General features: G+C 41.7%; 5 protein-coding genes across 6 annotated transcripts; 2 read left to right on the top strand and 3 right to left on the bottom strand.

Moving 5' to 3' along the window:
• The first annotated feature begins 1,721 nt into the window (after positions 1 to 1,721).
• LOC129779857 (uncharacterized) lies at positions 1,722 to 2,884 on the top strand. Its single transcript, XM_055787599.1, has 2 exons — positions 1,722 to 1,811; positions 1,882 to 2,884. The coding sequence occupies exons 1-2, from the start codon at positions 1,752 to 1,754 to the stop codon at positions 2,473 to 2,475; spliced, it is 654 nt and encodes a 217-aa protein (XP_055643574.1). The 5' UTR covers positions 1,722 to 1,751; the 3' UTR covers positions 2,476 to 2,884.
• A 2,217-nt stretch (positions 2,885 to 5,101) lies between these two features.
• LOC129779553 (uncharacterized) lies at positions 5,102 to 9,268 on the top strand. Of its 2 annotated transcripts, none has more exons than XM_055787101.1 (2): positions 5,102 to 5,239; positions 8,261 to 9,268. In XM_055787101.1, the coding sequence occupies exons 1-2, from the start codon at positions 5,183 to 5,185 to the stop codon at positions 8,591 to 8,593; spliced, it is 390 nt and encodes a 129-aa protein (XP_055643076.1). In that variant the 5' UTR covers positions 5,102 to 5,182; the 3' UTR covers positions 8,594 to 9,268. The 2 variants fall into 2 exon arrangements, with proteins under 2 accessions (XP_055643076.1, XP_055643075.1); XM_055787100.1 differs by lacking the exon at positions 5,102 to 5,239 and adding an exon at positions 6,477 to 6,908.
• Positions 9,269 to 14,876: 5,608 nt separating this feature from the next.
• On the bottom strand, positions 14,877 to 16,337 carry LOC129773972 (uncharacterized). The gene has a single exon (XM_055777651.1). It carries the CDS (start codon positions 16,335 to 16,337, stop codon positions 14,877 to 14,879), a length of 1,461 nt encoding a protein of 486 aa, XP_055633626.1.
• Positions 16,338 to 16,400: 63 nt separating this feature from the next.
• Positions 16,401 to 18,488, bottom strand: LOC129773971 (uncharacterized). The gene has a single exon (XM_055777650.1). It carries the CDS (start codon positions 18,486 to 18,488, stop codon positions 16,401 to 16,403), a length of 2,088 nt encoding a protein of 695 aa, XP_055633625.1.
• A 54-nt stretch (positions 18,489 to 18,542) lies between these two features.
• Positions 18,543 to 20,875, bottom strand: LOC129773970 (uncharacterized). Its single transcript, XM_055777649.1, has 2 exons — positions 20,758 to 20,875; positions 18,543 to 20,704 (listed from the first exon to the last, which is right to left on the bottom strand). Exon 2 carries the CDS (start codon positions 20,613 to 20,615, stop codon positions 18,543 to 18,545), a length of 2,073 nt encoding a protein of 690 aa, XP_055633624.1. The 5' UTR covers positions 20,616 to 20,704; positions 20,758 to 20,875.
• Between the last annotated feature and the right edge of the window lie 2,209 nt (positions 20,876 to 23,084).

The raw sequence follows: 23,084 nt of genomic DNA, 5'->3' as shown, positions 1-23,084 counted from the left end.
GAATATACACGACAAAATAATTTTACAATATGACAACGTCAGATCAAATGTTCATGGATATGTCAAGAATTTTCTAGATTGAACTAGGAAGTTCTACCTAACCCGCCACATTCCCCAGACACTGGTTCTTCGGATCAGGGTCCAACATTCTCGAAGACAAAACATAAACAACGACTGTCCTCTCAGTCAATTCGCTTCGAGCAGGACTACTTCCATTAATGACCTTCTCTCTTGTTACTGAGTCACAAACGAACGCATTCGCCGTCAAACATGAGTCATTCATCAGTTATCCTCTCCTCGCTCTTAAAGCTCGTTTTTTATCCAAATTTTCTTAAGGCTCATATGGCGTCAGCCTGACGGGGCCGGGAGTTCAATATTTCGACAATGTTTGTTTACAACTATGTCAGTAATATGTAACCGATTACTCGCGGTTGGCTCGAGTTAACGCTCGTTAATTCATATCTAGTTGAATCAGATGGTTGTTCTAACTGACGTGGCGAATGCAAACAAATCAGCCTATCCATTCAACTTGATTTCACTCCACCACTACTACTCCACCCCGACATGTACCTCGTTGCCCACGTACACAATATTATTTTACCGTCCATATAAAGTGAAATGAAAACTTGATTTCTGGTGCAAAAAAGTAGTTACGCCACTAAAGGATGGCTTCATTGTATACCCACTGTGAACTCATCCACAATTTGCAAATGAGAGAGAGATTGATGTTCTGCATTCACTAAACGTTGGATAAGCGTCGTGTGCCAGGCGTAATCGAACCTATGCTTGTAACTATGTGATGTTTGTTGCTAAACTTCGCAACATTCACTATTTCCTACTGTTACTTCCTCAACTAATTTGACAAACGGTAAACATGCTCGCGAATAAGACTTCTGGTTTCCACAAAATCACAATCACGTTCTACGCATGAAGGATAACACCAGTCATTGGCGCTATTTAAGGTTCTTAACCTATCGTCACTGTGTTCTTGAAGCATCTTTTGCTAGGGTTTCTTTCGAATTAGTGTAGCGATTTAACCCTTTGAGGCTCAGAATTGAGGAAAATAAAAAAAAACCCATGTTGCACAGAATCGAATATATTTCTGACATTTGCTAATGGTGTTGCCAACTACTTTAAATAAGAAGGCCGAAAAAAATTATTAGCACGCAGCTATTCTAATATTTCTAGGTAGTCAAAACATGTCCCACCTTGCGTTATTACGCATAAAAAAGGTGAGGTTTTTAAGGGATAATACCCTTCGAGAGTATCAAATCGTTGATTGTAGAAAGCTTACTTTAAATTGCATCAAAACATTAGAATTCCGAAGAATTATTAAGATTTGGGTGGTATTCATGTTGCTTAAAACCAAATAATCACTTACCTAATAAAGAGGAAACTGAATGGCTCACATAGAACAAGACCCTTTGATGAGGCTTATACTTTGATAAAGACGTTGAAGTAGTTGAAGTGTCAATATTTCATTCATGCGATTTTGTTACTCATAAGCGATCTCTGAGAATTGTAGAAGCCATTCGACACTTTGTTTTCATCACACCTACCACAGGCTCTAAATGTTCTATTACTCAAAGCCAATGCTGACCGTCACTTCAGCGTAAGCGCGATATGTCACGTTCCATAGTAAACAGGTCACCTATGTTTTGGTTTACAATCATGATAACCGTATTTTTGATTTCTCACTACTTAAACTCCTGCCTGGCTATGGTGATATATAGTTAACAGCGAATTCGAGAATGAATCGACGTTGGAAAACACCAGTTGGTGTTCTGGCAGTATTGAGTGTCCTCATACACGCAAGTTTTTTCAGATGTTTCTGTTTTTATTCATTCAGTTTGTATATACTAACAAAAAGGACCTTTGCAGGAAGGAATCGCTAAGGAACAGAATTCTACAGAGGATAATTTAACAATTGTGGGCATTTCAAAACTTCCAGATGCGGAAAAATTTAAAATAGAAATTGAACCAGTCTTATACCATGTAAGTAAAAGTGCTCAAACCAACAAAACCAATGTACACAAACGGGATACGATTTGCGAGAAACCTAGTCTACCACCTGATAAAAGTGAGAAATTAGGCTGTGTGGCAGCTTTTCTGGTAGATCAGTTAAAGCAAAATAATGAAAATATGAATCGCCTACTAAAATGCCTCAAGAAGAACGGCTCAGGATCTACAACACCGAAGCCCACTACACAATGTCTAAGGTTTGAAAAAGAATATATACCGGAGGAAAGCGAAGAGTTCAACCACAGTTGGCCGAAGAAAGTCAAATGCTTCCCGTTCTCCAGATGCAGGTTGGAATGCGACTCCGTAGAAATTACCTCGAAGTCCACCAAGCAGAGGAAGACAACGCGTAGCACAACCAAAAGGCCGACTACCAAAAAACCCTGCAAAAAGTCGAGCGAGGAGTGCGAGTGTTTGTACTGCTCAGAAGATGACGAATGCGTAGACAGTAATTGAAGTCAGATTAAATGGCAGCCCTTTTGGAACGCTGGTTTAGCATTATCAGGAATCTTTCATTCGAGGATTAGTTTACTTTTGTCATTGAAACCGCTATTTATTGGGACCATTTGTCTTCCTTTACACACATCTACATATTTAATTTAATAAATTATTTTTGCGATTGAGGGATGGAATAAACTGATATAAATATATCTTTCTGAATATTTTGCTTACGATTCTATGTAAACTGCGTAAAACGTATACGAATATTTTTTTAAAATTCCTCATTTTTAAGAGTTTCAGCCTCCTGGGCTGATTCGTCTTAGATATACGAATAATGAAAATCCGAAAAAGTTCATTTATTCTTTTTTAACAACATTTTTAAATGGAATTCTGGTGCTAATTACTCATCTGTATAAACGATGCCCCTCCCTGCAATTTCAATAAAGGATGTTATGATCAAAATTCAGTCAAACAAAATGCCTTATCAATATTTTTAGTAAAAAAAATCATTTTATTCCTCTGTTTGAAATTCCATCAATATTGAATACAGAGAAAAAATCTAACATAAGCTTTCGGTTGTCCGAACATATCAAACGAATATTAGAGAATTTCCGATTCGATTGGTATACAAATCATCAGAATTCTTTCGTTGTGAAAATAGTTATTAACGTTAACTTTATTTCATTGAAACGTGACCTGTTTTCCGATTTGGCACCCTTCCTGAAAGATGTCGTTCTACGTCAAAAAACCTCGCGATAATTTTTTAAAATTTAAAACAAATTGCGGTACATGGCCAGTTTATGCATTGTTCTCGCGAGGACAACAATGAATCATCAATCAATGTTCGGGAAAGAGCGTTTGTGAATTTGAGAGTATATTCGGACTTAATGGTGTCATTTTCAATCGATAATTCAATTTTCTCGAATTCATATATTGTTTTCGTGTAAGAACTGTTTTCTTCGTTTGAAATCGGAAGGTAAAAATTCGTTCTGGTGCTGTTGTTATTGCCTCCGCCGCCACCACCTCCGGTTCAGTTTGAATTTTCGGTTGTCGATATGTAAAAGGTGCCGCATAGTTTTTTTTTTTATAATTTGGCCCGGTTTTTTTATAATTTACAATCAGACACGGAGCAACATGCGACTCCCTGCCGCGAGACTCGTTTTCAGCTTTTTCTGAAAAGTTTAATTTTTCCACTCTCTAGCTCCACGCACATTCATAGTTGATCAGTTCCGGTGAAGTTCCGTTGGGATATAATATTGCTAACAAATACTGAAAAAAATAACTTCGCAGTCCTACGTTAGCAATAAGAGAGCAAAATGAGCGAGCGAAACACATCGAAAATAAGCACGCATTAAAGGTTTTCGCATATTTTGCCGCATCTAGAGGCGAATAAACAGCGAATTTTGAAGCCTCTCAAGGTCAAAAAAGACAAAGGTTTTGCATACACGGCCCAGACCGAAAAGGATATAGATTCACGTTTATGCTCTCCTGTTTTATTCTTAGACAACACTTCATTTTATAATGATCTATAATATTATCATGCACTTTTGCACAGCACCAGTGGCTAAGTGGATAGCGTGGTAGTGTAAAACAGCCTTGCATTCCAGCCGGCTTTGGTTCAATCCCCGTTGACATCGTTTGGATTTTTTTTTGTACAATCCCAAGCTGACGTTCAGTCTGAGAAAAAGAGATGTCTGCTCCCATACATAAAAGCATTTTAAAAGTTTGGAAAAATGTCTTTTTATTTGTTCATGTCATCCTCCAGCATACGAAAAAGCATTTTTTTCTGCCGAAGATCAATTTTTTTCTGCCAATGCTAGTTTGGATGTACTCAATGTGTTATACTTCGATTTCCACTCCATTATCAATCACAAAGGTTTTGCTTTATTGACAATAAGGTAGGATGATCCTAAACTGACCCAATAAATTGTAAAGTCAGTTGAGTAGCTACAATTTTTGTTTTGAGCTATCTAGGATTTGAATTAATAGTAAGATTCTTACGCTATGTTTTCTGTCAACTTGGTTCATGAGGGAAATTAAAGAGGGCTGTCTCAGTGCGTATTTGTCAGATGAAATCGTTTGATTTATACACTTCCGGATACGAGTTAACATAACGAGGATTATTATGAAACAGTTTGGTACAAACAAACACTATATCCACAGAGTGACTTCCTGAAGTTCTTCACGACTACTCAGTCCATTATCTACCATCAAACCATACCTTGAATGTCCCAGAGGAACTTTAGCCGTCAATGTAGGAATTAACTTCCGTCATATGTTAATACTTAGCTGAGAATTCATATGCCAAAAAACACGCCTTGAATGTATTCTGAATTCATTGAACCACAATCCTCTATAAATAAGAAAAACGGAATGTAAATGATCACATTAAATATAACATATATTTAACACATATTTATCCATTCATAATAATAATGCATCGCAACATAATTCAATGAAAATTTGAAGCCGCTAGGTCAGCGCACGCATCTAATTAGCGTGTAGCGAAGTTCGCTGAAGGCAAGCATGGTTTTGCTTATTATGCAATATAATGCATATGCACACAGCATTTGCCCAGACTGGCACTGATGAAAAGAAAATAAACACGCACTCATCATTATGTATATGTGCCCCCGGATGGTCGCAACCCTGGCTGAGAGCTTGGCATATCATGGATGTCACTCTTCAATAGTTGACAAATGTCTTTGCTACCGATATCACGATGTGGACCATCGTTGTACTGTTATCAGTGGTGCTCGCGAACTTCAATTGTCACTCGGTAAGTTTTCTGAACCCCGAACTTAATCCAAGAATCCAGTACTTTTCTTCGCCGAAGACACCTTCGCCAGGTCGACACTTACAGGTATTTTTCCTTGAGCTTCTACCGTCCTTTAATAATGTCAGTGATAACAGTGACACATTTTCCTCTAGAAACGTGCCAATTCTCAGTCGCCGTTAGTAGAGTTGATGTTACGCATACTAGACGCCATTCAGATTGTTCCGAAAAAGCGACCTAAGAGGAACAATATTCAAGAGAGATCACCAGGAACGAATGATAGTAAGCCTCAGTTCATTCAAGTCAATCAAAGATCGAGCTTTTATAGCTTTTCTCGTAATCACAGTTTGTGCTCATACGATTGGATATATGGCATTCAATCCGTAGATATTGACCTTGAGAATGTCCCATGGTTCGGTTCGTGGTTTTCTTATAATCATCCTTTTGAGAGTATTTACTCTATTTTTTTCTAATTTGTTTGATACATGTTTATTGTGTAATCGTTTTTATGAATGAAAAACTTCGTTAGTCATAATTTCACATCTTTATTGTGTTCATGGTTGTGGGCGTAGCTGAGGATAAGCGAACATATTCTAGAACGATGAATTGCTAACATTATTATATGAAAATTCATTTCGAAACGAGCTATGAGTAACTGGAGTAAATATTTCCAATCGATCATGAACGGGAAGCAATTCAATACCAAACCATTTCAATATCACAGTTTACTTGCTTGCCAGGCTAAAAAGAAGAGTTTTAGAGCATTCTGTGGCGTATTGTAACGAACAATGGCAAGCTAGAAAAAAACAGAAATCATGAGTAAACCACCGGCAACCAGCAACGTCGCAGCCAAAACGGATCCCCAACGGTCATACGGTAATGCTTGGGCAGTAGCGGAAAAGACCAACAATAGCGAATGACAGGTGTAAACTTATTTTTTTCACGATAACGCTCGGCAACACATTCATCAGGACAGTATCACACAGTTTTCGTAAATAAAGTAAAATTACAGAAATTGATGAGAAATGCTTCCATTGAAATTATTTGTACAATTTTATTTCTAAAAAAGGCTTTTTTCGAAAACTAAGATAAGTCATATATAATTGATTGTATTTGCATCATTATCTTTGTATTGGTGTATCCCTGCGCTATGTTTACGTAAGTCATTGACGGATCTGTTCGTTTATTTTCAATTAGTTGTTTAACAACATTGAAAGTGTTTCGTGCTGTGGTGATAAAAAAGTTTTTGGAAGCAATGCGTTCAGCTGCTATTTTCATAAACTTGAAAAATCTAGAGTAATACGTTTGGAGGTACCGTTAAAGATCATCAGGGAGCGAATTCAACGAAAATCACAACGCTCTGTACGAAAATGGCCGCTGAACTCAATGCTTCGAAATCAACAATGCACAATGTACTCAAACACGTCTTAGGATGTCAAGCTTTTCAAGAACCGCAAAGTTCAAGGAGCTTCGGAAGCTTCCGAGAAGAAACAGTTTGAAAGGTTTATCACGGCACGTTGGACAAGACTTTGTCCTTCCGGATGAAAAGATATTTTCTTGCAACCGTCTCACAATATCCAAAACGACAGATTGTTGGCATACCTGTCCGAGAAATATCCCAGATAGTGACAGAAACATTCCACAGTTTCCAAACGCCGCATGGTCTGGAAAGGTATTTGCAAATGCAGCAAACTTCTACTTTTTATTCAGAAAGGCGTTAAATTTAACGCTTTATATTATGAAACGTAGCAGCCTTCTCATATCGCAATTCTGGTTCAGGATTAGTGTCGGGAAAATTTGGCCGATTTTTTGGCTAAAGACAAATTGCCTCCTAGCTCACCCGATCCAAACCCCTTAGATTACTTCGTATGGTTATACATGCTGTCGAAGACAAACGAGCAAAAGGTGTCTACTTCGGTCACTCAAAGGCCGTGATCCTCCAAATTTGAGACAAAGTTTAGATGGAAATCGTGCGGGCCGCCTGTGACGAGTTTTAAAAACGTTTGGTCAAAAAGGTATAAGTGGTGTTATTTCGAAAAATATGATGTAAATAAATCAACATAATATGAAATTCCAATCAAAACAATAACAAATCAAATCTGTATATCTTATTTAAAGTAATCGAAGTTTGAATTTGTGTGAACATGTATTGGATCCGATGTAGAAATCGCTCAATACACATAATATGGTGGAAGCTTTGAGTTTTCTGATAAACACTGGTACATTGGTCTTTGAAATATGTACAACCAAGACGCATTTTTTAGCAGAGCCAGTACTTAGTACGAATCAAGTACTAGTTAAAATATATTGAACATCGAAGTGGGTCCAATTGGCGATTGTTTGAAGCGTGTTTATATACAATATAGCTCAAAACTAAAATGGTTCAATAAGTATGTAATCAAGTTTTAATGTTTGATCAAATTCGTAAAGGGATTTTTTCGTCCTCTATCACCCTTAAGGGAATTGCCAAGATGGAATCTAATACCCAGCATGACATAATTCCATTTTTTTTTATACCTCGGTTGACAATAACCCAAAGCTTTTGCGTACAGAACATCCTTTAAATCGTACGCGTTTGATATGAGCTGTAGTAATCTCAAACGTAGTTATACGATTCAAGTGTTTTTCAATTCACAATCCTCATAAATTTTGTCCAAGCTACTGGTGTATAGAGTTTACACAATCTTTTGTGTGATATAAATATAGCATTAGCTTTTTGAATGAAGTTTGGAATGATTATTAGGACTCAATAAATTTTCACACACACAAAAAAATGAAGCTTTTCGTCGAGGTAACGATGAGATGTATGTATTTAACAGTAGAGAATATGAACACATTTTTTTAAATATTGGCCTTTGTAATGATCCAAATTCCAAGGTTAAACACTTTCATGGTCGTTAATATATAAACCTCACAACATGCTTCCGCAAACACAAGAATCAAGCACATTCACACATTCGCAGCACGAGAAGAGTTTAAAAGCTAAACTTAAATTCATTCCCGTTTCATTTTTATGCTCAACAGGCCCCATTGTTCGGCGCTCTCTCACAACCACTATTGGAGTCATCACTCGAACAAACCATAGATAATCAACAGCAACGTGCCTCAATACCTTACGAATCAACTGAAGACAAACCTCCAAAATGCCATGATGATTCCACAGAGTACAGCCAGGAGGAAAGCGATGAAAAAATATTCGACCTACTGCTAAAAATATTACGAGTTTTAGATGAGCAAGCATATCGGGATGCTGAAAGGGCTCGCAGATTACAGATGCATCGTGCTACAAATGTAATAAACAACAGTTACCAACACAGCAACAGTAACGAAGAGTCGGATAGTGATTATGTCAATTAATGTTTTTCTTAAAAAAAGCTCCTTGTTTCGTACGATTAGAACAAAAAGGATTATGTCTGACATTCAAACTTAAATTAAAGTTTTGAAAAAAGGAATGTGTTAGTAGCTAACTTGTTTAACTGATCATACTTTATTCCAAATTAAGTTAGGAATCCGGATTGCATGATTTCGATCGAACATCACAGCATAAGAACAATAGATGGTGTACTTAATAAATCAACGTACATCTTGCAGTTCAGCCAGGCCAATTAGATTGTATAATGAAAATCCATTAAAATAATCACAACTCTAAAACGACTAATTTAGGCAAAATGGGGTCGTGATATAGATTGTCAATTTACGAGCAATAACCGATGCAAACTTGAACTGAGAGAGGTCGTGCAGAATTACAAAAAAAAACATTATTTGAGTCTTCATCAACGTCACAATTTATTGGATTGCTTATCTCGCGAATTTCAACGGAAAACGCGTCAACTTCCTCGACAAACGCATATTTTACACACAACCAGACGGCCTCAATAACTCATTCGTTTTATCAACTAGCTGTCCAATCATGTTAGTTAGAATTTAAAAAAGGTTTCACATTAGGACTTCATATACTTACAGATAAGACGGAATAACGCTTTTACTATAGAATGTGTTCTATAGTATGCATATGTCAATATTAATTTCGTAGCTCCACAAATGATTTCAAATAAATGTGTTTAACTTTTCCGTTAGTTCTCTATTCGTTTGTTCATTATTTTCAACAGCAGAACAATGGAATGTAACATAATAATTTTATCCGTTTTATATTATCTATCGGATGTAGTTTTAGTACGTGCGTTTTGAGACATGTCATTGAATTGGTAAAAACTTCATTTCAATTGCAGTTCCAGCATTTTTCATCAGTATGTGCTTCACAATCAACCTGTATACGTCATCTCTTTTGGAACCACTGCCATTTTCGCTGCATTCCTGTTTGGTAAAAGTTGAGTAGTAGAAGCCTGTCAAGTCCTCCTGGTATATTCTTTGATGTAAAGAAGTTAAAAACAAAGTGGAAAAGTTTCGCTTATTTTCAGATTCTTCCGGAACACGACAATTTTCGAAAAAAAAGTTTGAGTATCCAGAGGTTCTGACTATTCGAACTGCATTGTTTTGTTCAGTCACGAAACATTCAAAATATGAAAACCATAGAACCGAACGAAAAGTTATCATTCCTTTAAGGAGCCAGACTGTCGACTTATAGCAAAATAGTGACTCCAAATAGCGATGATGAAGAAATAAGATAGCCAAAACACGATTCCAGAAGCTGTACACAACGATGCTGACGAAACTGGCATCCTAAAAAACGCACCCGACGACAAGAACACGCCAGAGTTCGCCCAATCGAGAAATAGTGGGCCATCGTCAAGCGGAACCCAAAGATCCCACAGACCCGAGAAACCCGCAAAACTGTAAGCATTTAAGGCAAACTGGCGTTTTGCGGCAAACAGAGGCTGCCATCTGCCATTTATTCAATAAATGAACAACAATTTTCAAAATTTCATCAATGGCGATTCCATTGGTCCGTCATAGAACCGAAGATAGAGAAAAAGAAACCGCTCAAGGTGGTGCTCCGCAACCTGCACGATATGGACACCAAAGAACTATCGACCGAACTCAAGAAGAACGGATTCAAGCCGGTTCAAATTCACAAAATGAAGTGGCATGATCTGTCCCGGACGTATTGTGACCAACTTTATGTCGTCCATCTCGCCAAGAACTCGACGAGCCTAAAAGACCTTCAGAACATCCGGGTGCTGTTCCATATCCTGGTCCAGTGGGATCGCTACAAATCGATCCACAGAGAAGTTACCCAATGCTCGAAATGTTTCATGTTCGGGCATGACACACGAAACTGTCATATGGCGTAATTGCGGCAAAACCCACGACGCTGACGCATGTGAACACATGGTGGACGGTGTCCCTGTCTGCGCAAACTGCGGAGCCGATCACAAACCCACCAGCAGAGCGTGTCCAAAGAGGGCAGAGTACATTAGTGCAGCATAGACTCATGGGCGCAGCGTCGCATCAGAGTCAACCTCCCGTCGCGGGTCTCTCGTACTCATGTCATCGATAGGACCAGCTCCGAGGGTGGTGGCGTGGCTATTGAGCTAAGACGAAACATTTTCCGTCGACTGCTTTCAAGTTTCGAGCTGAAAATCATCGAGGCCGTAGGGGTCTCAACCCCCATCGGTCCCCTCACCATAGTAGCAGCTTACTGCCCCAAACAAACAAACGCACAGGACGGCTCGGAAGCATTTTTTCGAAACGACATCATCAAACTGACCCGGCGGCCACAGCAGTTCATCATCGGTGGCAACCCGAATCGAGTGTGGGGCAACAGCCGAAGTAACCGAAGCAGCTTAATCCTGTACGATGATCTCCATGAACCACAGTACATCATCATGAGTCCAGAAAGTCCCGGTTGAGCCGACATATTCAACATAATCATCACAAACACGATAAACATCTCGAAGCCTGTCGTCTATCAAGAACTCAGCTCTGATCACTACCCAGTTCCAGGCTTCGTGACGCAACTACTACCACGTCGACTGGTCACAGTTCCAGCAGTACGTTGACACCGAGTTCGACTACGACATCATACCCGATTCAATCGACGACATCGACCCGTGTCTCCAGACCATCGACGAGGCGATCTCCCGGGCCAGAGACCGACACGTTCCGACTTTAAGATTCGTTAGTAATCCCCAGAACCTAGACAGGATAACTAAAAATTTGATTAGACTCCACAACACCATCCGACACCAATATCAACGTACTGGCCTTCCCCACCTGAAGACCAATTGCAATCGTCTAAAGAAAATCATTCATGTCAGGATGGTGAATCTCACGAACGAATATTTCTCAGATCATCTTCGCTCCCTCCCAAATTACGCAAAACCCTTTTGGAAAACTGCCAAGATCCAAAAAAAAAACCGCAACCCGTTCCTCCACTTGGATCGTCGGATTCCAACTCATCTTTATTAAATACATCTGCCGAAAAGGCGAATGCGCTTGGTCAATACTTCGTGGATTCTCACAATATTGATCTCCCCATGGTGAGTTACCACGAGCCTATCGTCGATGGTACGCCTAACATCAAATTGAAGAACTTGAGTGTAGGTCTTTTCACGCACTTGGCCACGATCTTCAACAAATGCTTGGAGCTTGGTTACTCCCGTTTCACTGGAAGTTAGTAAAATTAGTTGCTTTACACAAGCCCTTGTAAAGATCCTACCAGCGCCAAAAGCTATCGCTCCATCTGTCTCTTGTCGTCCATCTCGAAGCTGTTTGACAAGCTGGTTCTCAGCCGGTTGCTGGATTTCGCAAACCAGAATAATATTTTCCTCCGTGAGCAGTTTGGATTCAGGAAAGGTTATTCCACTCTCCACCAGCTTGCACGAGTCACGAACATCATCAGGCGGAACAAGTCCGTGTTCAACATATCTGCCATGGTATTGTTGGACGTTGAAAAGACATTTGACTGGCCTGCATGTTCTGTCCGACTATTAAGCATCCTGGAAGATTCGCATCAACGCGGTGGAAACACAGACCATACTATTTCCGCACTCAACATCACAGCGACTTGTTCCGCCTGATGATGTGAAGTCCACCTCAGAAACACTCCCAAATTGTCTACCTTAGTCTCACCCTGGACAGGAATTTGAACTTTGCATCCCATGTGAACAAAACACAACAAAACGTCGATATACCCGCACAAACTACCAGTGATCGAATATGGTTTGCCTATCTGGGAGGTGTGTGGATGCTTGAATGTATGCTGGTAGCACTGCAGGGTACCGATAGCTTTATGGCATCCGCCCCAGCATATACACCCTTGTTATGGCATCTCCTCTGGCAACGCATCAACAAACAATTACGGTCGTGCGACACCAAGCTCCGTGATCGGCCTCTTTGGCTTTCAAGCATTAGCCTAGGTAAGACGTGATTCGCAGCAAAGGAGCAAAATGGTGGATTCCCGGGCTGGCGAATTACACATTGGCGATCCTGCCAGGAGGCTGGATTTTCCAGTAGCTTGACGAATCTCTTTGTTGTGGTTGTCCGGGAATCAATCATTTCGCAGTAGGGAGAATCAATTTTAACAAATATTTCAGATCGAAATTTTACGGAGTAGTGATTTGAAAAGAGTAGATGGAGTAGATGGTCCGCAGCCTGCTTTTCTTTATTGGACTACAGCAACCCACCGCGGGTTGCTATGTGGAAATCGTCCGTCGTTAGCATACAAAATGTTAGAATTGTGAAAATCGTTACTTTATCCTTTGCTATTTGAAAATGTTAAAGTGAACCTACCGTGGGTTACCATAGTGAAATCGTCCGTCGTTAGCATACAAAATGCTAGAATAGTGAAAAAATCGTTACCTTTTCCTTTTCCATTTAAAAAGGTCAATAGTGTGGCTAAATTAGTACCGGATCGAGACGACCGCACTTGGCCAAATTAGTAGCGGATCGAGACGTCCGCACTTGGCTAAATTAGTAGAGGATCGAGACGACCGCACTTGGCCAAATTAGTAGCGGATCGAGACGACCGCACTTGGCTAAATTAGTAGCGGTTCGAGACGACCGCGTTTGGCCAAATTACTAGCGGATCGAGACGGCCGCACTTGGCTAAATTAGTAGCGGATCGAGACGACCGCGTTTGGCCAAATTAGTAGCGGATCGAGACGACCGCACTTGGCTAGATGACTAGCGGATCGAGACGACCGCACTTGGCTAAATAAGTAGCGGATCGAGACGAACGCACTTGGCTAAATTAGTAGCGGATCTAGACGACCTCGTTTGGCCAAATTAGTAGCGGATCGAGACGACCGCACTTGGCTAAATTAGAAGCGGATCGAGACGACCGCACTTGGCTAAATTAGTAGCGAATCGAGGCGACCACGTTTGACCAAATTAGAAGCGGATCGAGACGACCGCACTTGGCTAAATTAGTAGCGGGTCGAGACGACCGCGTTTGGCCAAATTAGTAGCGGATATTCAGAGGCATTTTAAGACAACGCGTATGGTGGCCTGGCATGTCGAAGGATGCGGAGGCACGGGCGAATTCATGTGCAGTGTGCGTACCCAACGGAAGACCCGAAAGGCCTACTCCCATGACAAGAGTTTTCACCCCCGATTCGGTGTGGGAGACGGTCGCCGTAGACTTCAACGGGCCCTATTCGAAGTTCAATAATGTCTCAATCCTGGTAATAGTGGACTACCGGTCCAGATATCCAATTGCTAAACCGGTTAGATCCACAAATTTTAAGCATACAAGATCTGTTTTGGATAAAGTTTTCGACAGAAAAGGTTACCCGAAACACATAAAATCGGACAACGGTCCTCCTTTTAACGGGACGGATATAAAGAATATTGCCTTGAGCACGATATTCACGCCATCTTCTCCACACCACTGTACCCACAACAAAACGGCCTGGCAGAGAGCTGCATGAAGCTGATAAATAAAGCGATGACTGCGGCGGCTTCAAATGGGACAAATTATAAAACTGAGCGGCGATCCATGCCCACAACGCTGCTGCACACTCCATCACAGGTGTTGAACGAGAAGTTATCAAAGCTCTCCTTTGAGCAGAAAAAAAGAGCGTTTTTATGGAAACTGCTAAAAGCTATTTATTTCGATAAGTTCAAACGTAAATATTTCATTTCATTTCCTACTTACATTTGGTTGCCTTATCTTCTTTAGTTCAACAATTATTCTTTTATTATCGTATGCCTTAAATTTACTTTCTTTATTCAATTCAATCTACTTTCTTTTTCTTCGACTATCGTTTTTCTACCATCTGTCATTTCTACCTTGTCATTTTTGGACGACTCACACACAATCAACTGTGGGAACTAGGAGACTTGCTGATTCTTCCTCAAACGCCGTAACATTCCCCGGACCTTAACACTGGTCAGCTCTCACCAGACCAGTTTTACTAGGACTCAGATCTAATACAGCCAGCTTTGCTACTGGCCTCAGAAGAACTCCTGCAGTAGTCTGTACCCATGCCTTACGCACTCGACCATCTGGACCGGCACGTACACCCAAAACTCGTCCTCGAACCCAGCCATTGCGTTTCTTATCATCAACTATGATTACAACATCCCCTTCTTTCATCGGTCTCACTTCTCCAAACCATTTGGTTCTCCGAGTTATCGTAGGCAGATATTCAATTATCCATCTTCGCCAAAACAAATCAATCATTCTCCTACAGAAATCCCAATCGCTACGGCATACAGCTTCCGTGTGTTGGATCGTTCAAGACGGCTGCAACACCCCATTGGAACTCATGAGCAAAAAATGATTTGGTGTTAAAGCTTCTTGATTGTCTTCGTCAAGTGGAATGAAGGTCAAGGGCCTTGAATTGACGATTCCTTCCGCTTCAGCCAATACCGTGGCAAACATTTCCTCCGTAGGAAGCTTCGTAGTAGAAATGGCGTAGAAAGCTACTTTGATGGAGCGTACCATTCGCTCCCATGCTCCACCCATATGGGGCGATGATGGAGGGATAAACAACCACTTCGTATTAGCGTTTGTGAATGTATCAGCCAACTGTAAATTGATCCCTTTGCTCTCACTTTTGAGATCGTTGCTAGCGCCCAAGAAATTTGTTGCGTTGTCACTGTATATCTCGGACGGTGATCCACGCCGAGCCACGAAACGTCGAACTGCCATCTTGCATGATTCCGTGGACAAAGAGTGTACGACCTCTAGGTAAACAGCACGAATGGACAAACAAGTGAATAATGCCACCCAACGTTTAACATTACTCCGCAAAACTCTGATGGTGATGGGGCCAAAGTAATCCACGCCCACAAATGAAAATGGACGCTGAAATGCTCCCAATCTCGCAGCTGGGAGAGGACTCATTTTCGGCACCTTCGGAACGGATTTGACGATCTTGCACCAGGGGCATTCTTTAGCTACTTGTCGTACAACTATTCGAAGATTTGATACGTGAAAGCGTTGTCTCATCTCATTGACCACCGTTTCTTTATTCTCATGCAGGAACTTCCAGTGATACCACATGACTACGAGATCCGTGACATAGTGTCCACGTGGGAGGATTATAGGGTTCCTGGTATCATAGGACGCAAACGCTGCTTGACTGATCCGGCTTTCCATACGCATAACGCCATTGGCATCCAGAAATGGACATAATTTGAACAATTTGCTATTGCGATCTAAACTCGGTTTCGTTTCTCTCGGATCTTGAAGTGCAGATATTTCTTGTGGGTAAAACTCCTTCTGAATTGTTCGGAAAACCCATGCCTCCGCTAATGCCAATTCTTGCTGCTCTAATGGGCCCTGAGTTGTAGTGGCCTTATGAACCTTCGCATTCACGTTACCAGCAAACCGGATCACGTATCCGGTACGGATTAATCTTCGCCACTGCGAAAATCGTTTCCAATCGATTCTTGAATCTGAGACATGATGCTCCATAACCCATTTTGTACATTGCTCTTCGTCGGTCTCAAAATTTGCTTCTCCCGATGAAGGCCAAAGCTCGGCCCTCGTGTATAAAAAATCGGGTCCACGGAACCATCGACTGTCCGGCTCCAAACTTAGTTCACCTTTCCATTTTGTAGCGTCATCAGCGACGTTTAAATCGGATGGAATCCAGTTCCACTCTCTGGGATTTGTCTTCTCGAGAATCTCTCCTATCCGGAAACCTACGTACTGGCGATATTTACGTTGATCAGAACTTATCCATCCCATCACTGTTTTGGAATCTGTCCAAACAAACCTTTTTGCAATTGGTAGAGAGTGCGTCGCGCATATTTATTCCACCAATCGAGCACCGAGAACCGCAGCTTGGAGTTCCAATCGTGGCACTGAAGTTAGTTTGAGTGGAGCCACCTTTGATTTTGCGGCCACCAGTGAACAATGTGCTAAACCAGCTACTTCCGCTCGTAGATACGCAACAGAAGCAAATGCCACTAAACTAGCATCCACGAATACGTGCAATTGGATGTTCGAGAGTTCAGAAGTAGGCTGCCCCGGAAAGTAGCATCGCGGTACTCTCGTCTTCTCCAATGCAGAGAAAAGATCCACCCACTGTTTCCAACGTTGTTTCAATTTTTCAGGTATTTTCTCATCCCAGTTTGTATTACTTCGCCACACATCCTGAATGATGATTTTTCCGTGGATTATAAAATGAGACAAGAATCCTAACGGATCGTAGAGACTCATCACGGTTCTCAATAAGGCCCGCTTGGTAGGCCATTCAGGAGTGTCTACAAATTTTACCGAATACGTGAACACATTTTCACGGGGTTTCCATAAGACTCCAAGAACTCTTTCCGATCCATCAGAGACTTCATTTGCAAACTCCTTCACTTCGGCGGACTCTAATTCACCCAACTTCCGAATAACTTTTTCCGAATTGGACATCCAACCTCTGATTAAAAACCCTCTTGAATGGATGAACGTTACTTCTTCCGCTCTCTTTATAGTTTCTTCCTCGTTGTCCAAACTATCCAGATAGTCGTCAACGTAATGCTTACGTTTGATAGCATCAGACGCATCTGGGTATTGTTCGCTATATTCACTGGCATTACAATTTTTAACGAATTGTGCTGAACACGGCGAGCTAGCTGAGCCAAAGGTGACTACGTTCATAAAATAAACTTGCGGTTCTTGTTTAGGGTCTTCCCTCAGCAGTATTCGCTGCGCTTGTCTATCGCATTTTCTCATAACCATCTGATGGAACATTTCCTTAACATCGGCACATATTGCCACTGGCCGTTCTCGAAACCCTGTGATTACAGATTTCAACGGTACGAGTAGATCAGGTCCTTTTAACAGCATGGTATTTAAGCTAACGCCATCTACTTTGGCGGATGCATCGCAGAAGATGCGAATTTTCCCGGGTTTCTTGGGATTGATAGTTACTCCGAGAGGCAAATACCAGATTTTACGAGGATCTGCTTCAAGTAGTTCTTCTTGGGACGCCTTTTGAATGTAGCCTTTAGCTTTATAGTCTTCAATCTGCTTTTTCACAGCTTCACCTAGCTGTGGATCTACAATCATTCGCCGCTCCAGGCACTCTAACCTTTTCCTTGCCATGAAGAAACTATCGGGAAACTCGAACGCGTCGAACCTCCACAATAAGCCGATTTCAAATCGGGATCCAATTCGCTTGGTGGTGTTATTTAAAATACGCTTTGCTCGTAAATCTTCTTCTGATTCTGGTGTACATTGAGTTGCTACTCCCATACTCTCTAATGAAAAATATTGCCTTACCAATTCATGTAACGCCTCGTCTCTCTCCGTACATTGACATATATGTAGATTAAAACCTTGATTATTATTCGATAGGGTGGGGCCGTGTATTGACCATCCTAGACGAGTTTTCGTGGCGATAGGTTCGCCCTGTTTTCCTTCTCGCCTCTTCAAAGCAACGGCGAGATGGGCGTTGTCGTTACCAATAAGAATTTTGGGAACAGCATCCAGATAATCTTGGATCGGCAAATCTCTCAGATACGGGTAGGCTCCAATCAGGCGCTCGTAGCATAGGGATTGATTTGGTAAACCTAATTTCTTTACGGTATGCGCCTTGGCAATTACGTACTTCCGCTGCCGTTGACCACCGGATATCTGCAGTGAAACTTGTCTGGAATCTTGCTCACATCGAGTGACGCCGGCGGTCCAAGTCAAGCACAAATTACTGGAACGACCTTCCACGCCAAGGACTTCGGCAAGGGAACTCTCTATAAGCGTAACTGATGAGCCGTCATCTAAGAACGCAAACGTCGTAATTGAACGTCCCTGTCCGTAGAGTGTCACCGGAATTATGCGGAATAGTGACCCTTGGCCTACTCGATGATGGTTCTGGACAGCAGTATTACTCGAAGTGGCCGTATTCATAGTCCTTTTGTTAGAATGTAACAAAGGATGGTGCCGATATTCACACCCATCAATTTAACAGCGCTCTTTGGATCTGCACGGACGTCTTCCGTGAGAAAATAAACAAATGCGACAAAGTGATAATTTTTGCACCAACTTCCAGCGCTCATCAACTGTCAATTTTTTAAAAGAATCGCAACTTTTCACTCTGTGCTGTGAATCTTTGCATATCAGGCATTGTTTTATGCCGAAACTGTTATCCACCGGCTTCGGGTGACTATCTGAGGTAGTAGCTTCTGCAGAATGAGAATTGCAGTAATTCTTCTCCTTCATCCGATGATGAGGGATTTTCGTGTCCACCGTCAACGTGACCTCGGTGGCTGCCGATACTATCGTCGACATGTACGAAGCGAATGTGCGAAGGTTAGCTCCCGGCTGTTGCCGTTTAACCATTGCCCAGTCCAGTTTGAGATTTGACGGCAACTTATCGACTAGCTCGAAAAGCAATGTGGGGTTGTTCAAATGAGCCTCTTGCTCACCAGCCTGCAGGTGATCGCAGAGGTTCTGAACTGCCATACCAAATCCTATCAAAGTCTCCAGCCTTTCTGATTTTGGGGCGGGAACTTCGCGAACTTTTTTCAGAAGAGCGTACACAAGTATTTCCGGTCTTCCATATAGTGTCTGCAACGTAGATATCACTTGCGGCACTGAATTTGGTAATAGAAGCCTACTTCGAACAGCATCTAGAGCTGGACCACGCAAACACCGCTGGAGTCGCATCAAGTTCTCCGCATGCGTGAACCCACATGCGTCGTTTGAATTGTTGAATGAACTTATAAAAAGTGGCCAATCTTCCGGGTTGCCCGAAAATGGTGGAAGCTCCTTTGGCAAAACTTGACGCGCTGCTAACTGTTCCGGAGTGGGACCTACCCGGAGCATTGAAGGGTTGGTCCGAGAAAGGTATGAGTTCGACGGAGGATACGACTGTGGTAGACTGTTACCGGATGGTCCAGGAGGAAAGGAATATTGATTGGGTGCGCCTTGGAGAAATGAATGATTTTGTGTAGGTGAAAAATAATATCGAGAACCGAATTCTTGAATCCCAGCTTGCGAAGACGGTACATTGCCTTGCAAGCCATTTGTTCCTGCTAACACCTGTCTACCTAGCACATAATCGTGACTCATAATATTACTAGTATCATAACGTCTCCTGTTCGTTTCACCTCCTATCTTTGCATTAAATAACTGGCCCTGTGGTGGGATTTCATTTATTACACCACCAATTGGACGAGTGTTGTCGTTACATACCGGCAGGTTTGACGGTTGTTTTTGGCGTGCTGTACTGTTCGGAAGCCCTACAGTACGGATCGGAACTGGAACGGGAATTCTACCTTCGGGTACGGTGACAGCTCGCATCGGTTGATGCTGACGATTGACACCCTCATTATTGGAGTTATGGGCGGCGACTTCGGTGAGTGTAGCGAGAACAGGACCATTTCCAGATGTCGTTGGAATTCCTTCGGCGTTAGACTGGATAGTTGTTTGCGGTGAAACATTCACAGCAGTTGTCGAAGATGTAACCGGAATAGGAACGGTCTCTTGGATTGCCATGGTTGAATTGACCACACCTCCTAGAAGTTGTTCTCGCCATCGATTCACCTTGCTGATACTGCTTTGTGCGGATGCTCTACTCATCACGTCGTCACCGTCGTCATCACCATCCTGTTCCAGAACCCGGAACTTCTCCTCCAAAAAGTCTATCTCCATCTCCAACTGCTTCTTTTCAATTTCGGTGTCCTTTAATAGTCTCTCCACCTCGTGTTGTCTTCGTTGCTCGGCGCGTTCCATCTCCAATTTTCGCGCCATCAATACCTTCTGTTCTTCTAGCATTTGTAGTCGAAGATTTGTGTTGGAATGTTTTCCTGTCGTCGAACCACCAGCGTTCGTATCAGCAGATTTCATGGGTTCTGTTGTTGGGTTCTCTTTTTCCGTATTGCCGCTACACTTCGGACAAATAAATTCCTTCTCGCTTACGCTGTCTCCGACACCCACGCATTCGAAATGCCACCATGAATCGCATTTATCGCAGGCCACCATAGGTTCTTGGTCCAATTCATTGCAAGCCTGGCAATGGTGATTGTCGGCCATTGCAAATCTTTTAGTTTTGTTGAACGAGAAGTTATCAAAGCTCTCCTTTGAGCAGAAAAAACCAGCGTTTTTATGGAAACTGCTAAAAGCTATTTATTTCGATAAGTTCAAACGTAAATATTTCATTTCATTTCCTACTTACATTTGGTTGCCTTATCTTCTTTAGTTCAACAATTATTCTTTTATTATCGTATGCCTTAAATTTACTTTCTTTATTCAATTCAATCTACTTTCTTTTTCTTCGACTATCGTTTTTCTACCATCTGTCCTTTCTACCTTGTCATTTTTGGACGACTCACACACAATCAACTGTGGGAACTAGGGGACTTGCTGATTCTTCCTCAAACGCCGTAACAACAGGGTTACCACCAGAGGAGGTAATGACGGGAAGAAGAATAAAGCGTGGACTGCCTCTCCTCTGTCGCGGAAAAGCTAAGTTCGACGATAACCTACTGAATTCAAGAGATCGAGAGTCCAAAATACAAGCAAAGCGACGAAAGGACACTAAACGTGGTGCGCGTATGTACCGGGTTGGACCAGGAGACACAGTATCTGTGGAACGTCATGTTCGTTCGAAAGCAGAGTCTCGATTTGATCCCCGAAAGTACACAGTAATGAAAGAACGAAATGGTATGCTTGTCTTATGTGACGATAACGGACAAATTTTTAACAGACACGTATCACAGACAAAAAAGGTAAGCGATTGGAGGAAGTCAGAAGTAGTGATGAGCACAGCTGACGGTAGTGGTAGAGGATCTACTACAAAACAGTCCCCAGTGCAAAGATCCACATTGCAATCAGACAGAATTCACCTGGAGAACTACGTTCATAGTGTAGAAGAGGAAACGATCAGACTGAATTGAATTAATCAAAGAAATCCTATGGAAAATAAAAATAAATCCTATGGAAAAGGAGAATATTTGTTCGATTTTGTTTATTACAAGGTATTTTTTTCTGTTCTCTCTTCTCTTTGGAGAGGGGGGGAGATGTGTGGACGCTTGAATGTATGCTGGTAACAGGGTACCGATAGCTTTATGGCATCCGCCCCAGCATATACACCCCTGTTATGGCATCTCCCCTGGCAACGCATCAACAAACGATTACGGTCGTGCGACACCAAGCTCCGTGATCGGCCTCTTTGGCTTTCAAGCATTAGGCCAGGTAAAACGTGATCCGCAGCAAAGGAGCAAAATGGTGGATTCCCGGGCTGGCGAATTACACAGGAGGGATGTGCAAATTGACATCATCAAAAACTACAGATCATCCAGAACAATGATCCTGGACAATCCACCTAGGACCCGAAACACCGAGATCTACCGCCTGTCTGGTCTTCAAGTACTGGAAGAACGGAAATCATAAATCCTGACTAGGTTCAGGGGGTCTTGCCAGCGGTCTCCGTACGCAATCATCCGGGAGCTGGATCCATAGTTTTTAAATTATGGTATGGCTAGGTAAGTTATCAAATTTTTCAATTAATAACTTATACAGGGTCTTTGAGATTAAACGCTCGTGCAACACATTTTAATAACTACTACAAAAGTGAACCGATTTTTATTTTTACTAAACGAAAATAAAGCTTATTTTAGGACATTTTCGATTTTACCACCCCTTTTTTTCGATAACGCGTTTTAAACGTTGAACAAAATTCTTTATGCACAACTCTAACATTACGACTTCGATGCTGTTGAAAATCCGAGTTACTTCTTCTTTAAGTTCCTCCAAATTTTGTGGCTTATTAATATAGAAACGGTTCTTCACGTACCCCCAGAGGAAGTAATCGAGCGGACTTAAATTCGGACTATGCGGCGGCTAATTCCATCCACAGTTGAACAGAACAGGAAAGCGATTGGAGATGACGCGATCTCTGAAAACTCTACGCAGAGACAACAACATTTCATTGGCGGTATGAGGCCTCGCTCCGTCCTGTTGAAAGATGAAACGTTTGAAATTGGGCATGGCCTTCATGACAGGGAAGACTTCATCTTCCAACATTTCCCGATAGGTAGCGCCAGTGACATCGGTTGCTCGAGTAATACGATTTCACAAAAAAAATACACGTTCATGTAAATTGTACATATTGACTCTAAGAACCATCCAATCAGACTGAACGAGTAGCCGAATATTATCGACCCGAAGTGGAGAATGCAGTGTTACCATGACGGAGCGAAAAAAAATTTATAAGGAGCCATTCGATTTTTTTTTGCGTGAGCGTTTAGTCTGAAATACTATGTACATCCCTTCCTATGGGATGTAATGTGAACTAGGTTCACAATGAATAATCTGTTTAGAAACTGAAAATCCAAAATGTTGCCGGGCCTCTTAGACTGAGAAATTGATTTATGAACCAAATGTGTAATATTTAAAAATCTTCAAATAAATAAACTTTAAGCTTTAAGCAGATTCGAAAATGGTAGCTCATTTCGTACGAAGCCCGTAGCTGTCATTGATAGCCGCAGCAAAAAATGACAT

This window comes from Toxorhynchites rutilus, chromosome 3, assembly GCF_029784135.1.
Source record: "Toxorhynchites rutilus septentrionalis strain SRP chromosome 3, ASM2978413v1, whole genome shotgun sequence".
Taxonomy (NCBI): Eukaryota; Metazoa; Arthropoda; class Insecta; order Diptera; family Culicidae; genus Toxorhynchites; species Toxorhynchites rutilus.
This window is presented reverse-complemented; position numbering and strand designations above follow the sequence as displayed.